Source organism: Capsicum annuum, chromosome 5 (genome assembly GCF_002878395.1).
Source record: "Capsicum annuum cultivar UCD-10X-F1 chromosome 5, UCD10Xv1.1, whole genome shotgun sequence".
NCBI classification, from domain to species: Eukaryota; Viridiplantae; Streptophyta; class Magnoliopsida; order Solanales; family Solanaceae; genus Capsicum; species Capsicum annuum.
Window position 1 is genome coordinate 15,312,586 of NC_061115.1, and position 8,442 is coordinate 15,321,027.

Below are 8,442 nucleotides of genomic sequence, written 5' to 3' on the forward strand. Positions count from 1 at the left end.
TATAAAGAACATTTAATTTCCTTAATTGTGTAAGGAGAGTGGTTTTGGGCCAAGTGGCTAAAAAAAGGAAATAAATTGGGCCGACTGACTCCAATTGTTCATATTTTCATAGTGTGGACCATTTCTTTTTAAAATGGTCAGTTCATGTCCTTTTCCTTAAATATTATAATTAAAAATCCAAAAATATATATCTATTTTCTGAATATAAAAAAATTATAAAAGTAATTAGAAAGTAGATTATAAGTAATATTTTTTACGTTTGTTTTAAGTTTGATTTTATTTTATTTTTGCTAATATCAAATCAAATCAAGAATAATATATATATTTTTTTTAACACCAAACCAATCAAATCAAACCATAATTAGATTTTTTTTCCTCATTTGGTTTGACTTAACATTCTGTTTGTACACCCCTACATATACCATATACCATAAAACAGCTAAGGCATATTTGCAACTATGGCGCTACTGCTTTCAACTTCAACAGCAACTCATTTATCTTCAATTTTCATCTTCCAAACAAAGAAATTCTTGGTGCCCCATCTCACATTTACAGGTATGCCACTTCCCCTTTCAATTCTTTGCTTTTTTTTTTTTTTTTTTCAAATAACTTTTCTATAATCAAGATTGAGGGTGTGTTCAGTATGAAGAAAAATGTATTCTAGGAAAATAAGTGAGTTTCATTTATATATTTATGTGTCTTAATAAAACTTTAATTAGAGGTGTATTTTACTAAACTGACTTATTGATGATGCTTTGAAACTCTAAATTTGGTGTAGTTATTTAATACTAAGGATGGTATGAGAAAAAGATAATAGAGCTCTCTTTAATTTGCTAAAATGGATTAGTAAAATGAAACATTTATTTTTGGTATATGAACTAAGTAAAATGAGGAGAGGGAGCACTTATTTTCTTGTGTTCAGTAGATAAACAAAAAATGTTGTCCTAAAAACTTTTATACTTTGAGAGGGGGTGAGGAGGTAGGGGTGTGGGTGATGAGGATGAGGGCTGTGGGGGGTGGGGGGTGAGGATGAGGGCTGTGGGGGTTGGGGGTTCGGATGATGATGAGGTATGTTGGAAGGAGGGGAGGACACAATCAGTGCGAAATGTCACTTGTGGAACTTGTGTTCCCGGCTTTCATTAGGGAAGTCATTTTACTCGGTTTCAAGGAGCTTGTTTTTCTAGAGAAAATGTTTTTCCAAATATTTGACCAACCGAACAGGAGAAAGGTGGAAAATGTTTTCTTTCATACAGAACACACCCTGAATGAACAAATGAGGGTGACAAACGTAACAGACATTTCTCTATTGAACTGATTTAAACAGGTTTATCTCAAAAACCCCACAAGAAAGTATGTCGGCAAAAAGTTCCTTTCTTGGTTTTATCTGTAGTAAAGGGTACTCAATCAAGAACAAAAAGGAGTAGTGGTAGTAGTATTTCAAGAAAAGATAGCAACTTTAAGCTCATATTGAGTGAAGGGAGGGATAATGATGACCGTTATGGGTGTATTTGTCCTGGTTGTGGAATCTTTATGCAGGATGAAGACCCAAATCTTCCTGGTTATTACAAGAAAAAAAAGGTAGAAGAAAGTTTAGGTGAAGATGTTGAGGATTTTGTGGATGATGAGGATGTTGTTGTTGGTGAATTTGGGGATAATGAAGAGGAGGAGGAGGAATTATTTGGGGATTATATTGAGGGGGAATTGGAAGAAAATGTAGGTGAAGAAACGGGGTCGGGGAGAGAAGATGGATTTGAGGATTGGGATTCGGAGGAATGGGAATCGGAGTTGGAAGAAGACGAGATTGATTTGAAAGAGTTAGATGGTTTTATGCCAGCAGGGGTAGGTTATGGTAACATTACAGAAGAAGTTCTTGAGAAAGAAAAGAAGAAAAGGGTGTCGAAATCAGAGAGGAAAAGGATGGCGAGGGAAGCGGCTAAGGGAGAGAAAGAGGAGGTCACGGTTTGTGCTCGATGCCATTCGTTGAGGAACTATGGACAAGTGAAGAATGAGATGGCTGAAAACTTAATACCTGATTTTGATTTTGACCAGTTGATTACGAGTAGGTTGATGAAACCTACTGGGAAAGCTGATGCGACGGTTGTGGTTATGGTGGTTGACTCTGTTGATTTTGATGGTTCCTTTCCAAAGAGAGCTGCTAAGTCCTTGTTTAAGGCACTTGAACAAAGTACGGATGGGTTTAAACAAAGTAAAAGGTTGCCAAAGCTTGTTCTTGTGGCTACCAAGGTTGACCTTCTTCCCTCTCAAATTTCCCCTGCACGTTTGGACAAATGGGTTCGACACCGTGCTAAGGCTAATGGAGCACCTAAATTGAGTGGAGTTTACATGGTAAGTTCCCGTAAAGATTTAGGTATTAGAAATTTGCTGGCATTTATTAAAGAATTGGCTGGTCCTCGAGGAAATGTATGGGTTATTGGGGCCCAAAATGCAGGGAAGTCGACACTAATCAATGCATTTGCTAAAAAAGGAGGAGTAAAAGCTACAAAGCTTACAGAAGCTCCTGTACCTGGAACTACTCTGGGAATCCTGAGAATTGGAGGAATATTGTCAGCCAAGGCAAAGATGTATGACACTCCGGGCCTCCTACATCCATATCTTTTGTCCATGCGATTGAATAGGGAGGAGCAGAAAATGGCTGAGATACGAAAGGAGCTACAACCTCGAACTTATAGGATTAAGGCAAGCTAAACACTCTTATTTACTTTATCATTTTATAGCCCATCATATGATCTGATTCATGATAAACAGCTCAAGGATGTACTCTTTTGAACTTTACGACAACAAATTTATTATTTGAACTTTATTAATATGTATGAATTTCTCTACGAACATATTGCAGTCAATTAAGAACCCTTCTTTGGTCTGAATTGAAACAGAAGAAACGAGAAACTTAGCTCTGGTGATTAAATATCCAAATTTACCAGTTGGCTAACATTTATCAGCGCTACTGCACATTCTGATCTTTCCATGATCCCTTAAGCTTTCCTTCAATAATATAAAAATTCGGCATAATATTTACTGTTCATACCTTTTCTGGACTTGCTTGTACTAATTGTGAATAGCACATATTCTCAGACAATTTAATTAAGTGTTGTATTCAAAGATTTTAACAGGTCTGTCAAAGGAAGGAAAACATTTTGGAAAAATTTCCTTTTTTCCTGTATTTTGGTGCAATTAGCTAGAAATATGTGTTTCTCTAAATCTGGTCACACCCTGAATATCTTTTGGACAGACATTCTCTGGCCTGCAAAGCACTGCTGTATTCATTTTTCCTTTTCCACTGGAGAAACTCCTTTCCTCTTCCCTCCAAATTTCTTACTTATCCACTGAATCTTTGTTTTCTAGGGGAAAGAGTCCAGTGTAAAAAGTTTGTCGGTCAGTATTTCGTTATGTGTTACCAATATCATTGGTGTGTTTGATAATGGCCGACAAGGTTAATGTATTCTGCATTTCTTTAGTCCAAGTTTACTGCTTCTCGAGTCTTGAAACAAATGGGTGAAAGTGTGAAACAACTTATCCAACAACATAGAGGTTCTCCTTCAGAACCTGGTTCCACCACCGAAATAACCCAAAAATGATAAAAGGTAAGAGTAGTTTGCAGTTGCCTCTTTACTGAAGGTTTACTTCACTTTAGTTTGAAGAATCCTGTCATGTGGTGCCTCTTAACTTCAAATTTATACACTTTTTCTTTCTTTCCTGATGTACCAATGTTGGAAATAGTTGTTAGTACATATATAGTCTTCCTACATGAAGTTCTGGTGTGACACATGAAGATAGATTCTTGCTGTAGAAATAAGTTACCTTTTCTTTGGTCGGTAATATTGATGAAGCTACTGCTAGGTCTATGAGCTTAGGGTAGAAGGTTAGTAGGTAGTTGCGGGTTGTCTTGGTTATCCTTCCATACTAGAGGTCGTAGTAATACTCTTGTAGTTTCTTGTTCCTTTAATTTTTGTTACTATTTATTGTTCCTTGTACTTCAATTATCGTATTATGTTGTTTTAGTTGCTGTTTCTTTTTCAGAATGCTTTGTCATGCCTTACTTAGTATTTTGCCTTGGTTTCTTCCCTCCTATTATTTTCTTGAGCCAAAAGTCTATCAGAAACAACCTCTCTAACTCTCAAGGTAGGTGTAAGGTTTTCGTACACACTGCCCTCCCCAGACCCCACTTGTGGGATTACACTGGGTATGTTGTTGTTGTTGTAGATAGATGCTCAACTGCATTTTTCGCAATTTTCTTGCAGCATGGACAGACTGTACATATTGGAGGCTTAGTTAGGCTGGATCTAGTTCATGCCTCAGTAGAAACAATCTATGTCACTGTGTGGGCATCACCAAGCGTCTCTCTTCATCTAGGAAAAACAGAAAATGCTGATGAGCTCATGAACAAGCACGCTGGAGTGAGATTGCAGGTAATACTCCAATCCTTGCAGTATCTTTGATTCAGTAATATTTCCTGCTTTGTTGCTAATTCCACCCGAACAGTGTCAGTATGTTTTTGGTTGAAGATTAATGTATAAGATTTGAGAGAAGTACAAAGAAAGGAGAGAGGGTATTCTTTGTTAGAGAAAACTCATAGTTGCAAAAACAAGTTAACATCTAAGAATATGTCGCAAGTTAGCCTGATAGCTCTCTTCTAGATGTCAAAGAGCCTTACGTGTAAACAAATCCTCTATCCTTGGTCCATCAATAACCAAAAGAAAGACTATTTCCCCTAAGATGTTATGAGTGGATCTTTTATATAATACTCATCTATTTCTTTGCACGAGTTCTTGATCTCTTCCATGTCGGTGTTTCAACTCCTCTGAACATTTTTCTCCTCTCTGTTTCTTTCTCTCTCTAAATCATCCACAATAAACTCAAGGCCCAAACGTCATTGTGTCTCCCCCTTTATTGATCTTCTGGCTCCCCAAATTTGTTTATTTTCACATTGATTGGATCTTGGAACCATTCTACCCGTGTGCGGGGATGTGATTCGCCAAGCTGGGACAAAATTTTCAGCTTTAGCTGAGCTTAATGGAGAAGCATGGTCAGTGAGAATTCATATAGCCGAACTCAACTTGTTTGGGACTCGGGGGTAGTAGTTGCAGGGGCGGATCTACAGGGGGTTCACGGGAGGCATGGCACCCGCAAAATTCGATCGAAAAATTGTGTGTATATATATATATATATTGAATAAAACCGGTATATTATTTAAGTGCCATCCGGTGCAGCAGTTGAGGAAGTAGTGTCAGTGGCAAACGCGCTGAAATTTCACGTAGTATACCAGAGTTCAAGTCCAGACGCCAACAGTATTTTGTTACTTTTTGTTCGTTATTCTATTTTCTATAAGTTTTTTTCCTCTAGACTTAATCTTTGTTTGACTCCTTTTTTTGGGTAATCTTTGTTTAAGAATTTCTAACTTATGTGTAGAACATAATTGAAGATTCCTTCTTCCTTCAAATTTATAGTTAACCTCTCCTCGTAAATCATAATAATGATGCTTGGCTTGATGTTATAATTTCTTAACAATAGAATTGGGAATATCCATTGAATGTTGGCAACTATTTTGTACTTTCAAGCTGACTGATAAGTTGAATTTAACTCTTGTTTACACAATTTAGTAATAACAACAACAACGAAAACAAACCCAGTGTATTCCCATATAGTGGGGTTTGGGGAGGTAAAATGTATGCAGTCCATACACTACCTCCGGAGAAGTAGAAAGGTTTTTTTCGATAGTATTTATAATAATAATCACATTTTTATTATTTGATCTATTTGTCTATACAAATTGAAAAGACAAATAATCAAATCGAAACCCAAAGTCTATAAAATCGACAAAATATTCGTCTTATTTGGGGCAGTGTAAATAGCAAAACGTAAAGCAAAAAATTAACTGATTTCCAACTGAATTCGTAAAAATTAGGTTCTTCAATAATATTTCAATGAAATTTTCCTTCAAAAATCTCTTACTAACAAGCCAAATTCTAGTGGGACGCCCATAAAAAGTATCTTTTTTGAGTAGTAACTTTAAACATTAAAAGTGATATGACACCTGCAACCTCGAAATCCTAGATCCGCCTCTGGCAGGGGCGGATCTACAGGGGGTTCACGAGTGGCATGGCACCCGCAAACTTCGATCGAAAAAATTGTGTATATATATATATATATATTGAATAAAACCGGTATATTATTTAAGTGCCACCCGGTGCAGCAGTTGAGGAAGTAGTGTCAGTGAAAAACGCGCTGAAATTTCACGTAGTATACCAGAGTTCTAGTCTAGAAGCCAACAGTTCGTTATTCTATTTTCTATAAGTTTTTTTCCTCTTAACTTAATCTTTGTTTGAGTCCTTTTTTGGGTAATCTTTGTTTAAGAATTTCTAACTTATGTGTAGAACATAATTGAAGATTCCTTCTTCCTTCAAATTTACAGTTAACCTCTCCTCATAAATCATAATAATGATGCTTGGCTTGATGTTATAATTTCTTAACAATAGAATTGGGAGTATCCATTGAATGTTGGCAACTATTTGTACTCACGCTGACTGATAAGTTGAATTTAACTCTTGTTTACACAATTTAGTAATAACAACAACAACGAAAACAAACCCAGTGTATTCCCACATAGTGGGGTCTGGGGAGGGTAAAATGTATGCAGTCCATACACTACCTCCGGAGAAGTAGAAAGGTTGTTTTCGATAGTATTTATAATAATAATAATCACATTTTTATTATTTGATCTATTTGTCTATACAAATAAAAAAGACAAATAATCAAATCCAAACTCAAAGTCTATAAAATCGAAAAAATATTTGTCTTATTTGGGGCAGTGTAAATAGCAAAACGTAAAGCAAAAAATTAACTGATTTCCAACTGAATTCATAAAAATTAGGTTCTTCGATAATGTTCCAATGAAATTTTCCTTCAAAAATCTCTTACTAACAAGCCAAATTCCAGTGGGACGTCCATAAAAATTATCTTTTTTGAGTAGTAGCTTTAACATTAAAAGTGACATGGCAACCGCACCTCGAAATCCTAGATCCGCCTCTGAGTAGTTGTAGTTCTTGTTCTTACAAGGGACATATAAGGTAAGCTGGTGCCGCACAAGCAATTAAGGTTGGTAGTACACTGACCATTTTCTCCTTGATTGAGAGTTTGGCATGAAGCTGTCGAACCCTCTCTCTTCATGCCTTCTCCTGTCGGTCCAATTGGCACTACGTACTTCCTAAAAGCAACATCAATAAAACAGAGGGAAAGGGTGAAATATTAAGTTCCATGCATAGTGGACTCTATAACCGGAAAAAGAAAATGGTAAAGCATAATTTTACCAAATTGCATATTCATCTCTAGACCAAGCAATGGAATCTTTCCTTGGGCTTTGTGGCCTAAATGGATCAGAACGCTATTTCAGGTTTTTGTTTTCTGTGTGTATGTTTTCCAAGTTAATATCCAAAGGGTGCTTCAAGAAGCTTAGCAATTTACATTGTTAAGTAAATCTAACGAGTTGTGTTTGTTCAACGCTCTCCAGTGCTTCTTTTCATCATCTTCTGCTCCTATCTTTCACCTTTCAAATTTAGACGCTAATTCATGTTTGGCTATAATGTGGGTGACAGATGAAACTGGTCTATAAACGTTTGTAAAGAGCATAGAATTATGCTTAATTGTTCTGTTTTTTTCCTTAAATCTTCAGCCTCCCATTTCCATAGAGCGAGTTTCTGAATTGGGAGAATGGCAAAAGCGGGAAGTAAAAGCACGTGGAACAAGCTGGGATGTCAAGAGCATGGATGTTGCAGTCGCTGGCTTAGGATGGTTCTCCCTGGGTTTGAAAGGCGAAGCAGATTTAGCGTTGTGGACATATGATGGCATTCAGATCACATTGCGTGAACCATTGGTACTTGATCGTGCAGCCTCTATCGAAAGACCTGGATTTTGGCTACCAAAGGCTACATTGGAGGCCCTCACTAACTCATCGAAGCTTGAAGGTCAAGAAGCAAGAGCAAAGAATCCGTTATAGAAGACAAATTCAACTTTCATATCTGACTAGAAGAGGTAGCTGAGTCAATTTTGCTTGTGAACATTTCTTGTGTACAAGGTCTTGTACGACGACTTAAAATGGGCAGGTTGGATTGAATATGAGCGGGTTGAAAACGGGTTGGACAAAAACGGAGAAAGATGAACAAGATGGAGAGAACATATGTGCCATTATAGTGGCAAAAATAGGAAGAACCTGTCAAAATTCCTCCTCGTTTTCATTTTTCTCTTGTAATTAAACACTAGTGAAGCAATACTATTAACTTCTTTAGTTTTTTTCTTCACCTTGTCTTTGGTTGGATAAATACTTAAAAACGATATCCATTTTGATAGTGCTATATATACCCGGCAGAGGCGGATTCAAGGATTTGAAGCTTATGAGGTCGGGATTCCAGTCTTATTAAGTTACTGAGT

At 36.7% G+C, this 8,442-nt stretch overlaps 1 protein-coding gene across 1 annotated transcript; it reads left to right on the plus strand.

Annotated features, from left to right (window-relative positions):
• The first annotated feature begins 413 nt into the window (after window positions 1-413).
• LOC107863016 (GTP-binding protein BRASSINAZOLE INSENSITIVE PALE GREEN 2, chloroplastic) lies at window positions 414-8,395 on the plus strand. Its single transcript, XM_016708764.2, has 4 exons — window positions 414-555; window positions 1,325-2,697; window positions 4,260-4,427; window positions 7,688-8,395. The coding sequence occupies exons 1-4, from the start codon at window positions 459-461 to the stop codon at window positions 8,009-8,011; spliced, it is 1,962 nt and encodes a 653-aa protein (XP_016564250.1). The 5' UTR covers window positions 414-458; the 3' UTR covers window positions 8,012-8,395.
• Window positions 8,396-8,442: the final 47 nt, after the last annotated feature.

Excerpts from the sequence above, each read along its gene's own strand:
- LOC107863016 (XM_016708764.2), top strand. The coding sequence starts at position 459 with ATGGCGCTACTGCTTTCAACTTCAACAGCAACTCATTTATCTTCAATT. Across the intron at positions 556-1,324 it reads GCCCCATCTCACATTTACAG|GTTTATCTCAAAAACCCCAC; the intron begins GTATGCCACTTC and ends TGATTTAAACAG. Across the intron at positions 2,698-4,259 it reads CTCGAACTTATAGGATTAAG|CATGGACAGACTGTACATAT; the intron begins GCAAGCTAAACA and ends ATTTTCTTGCAG.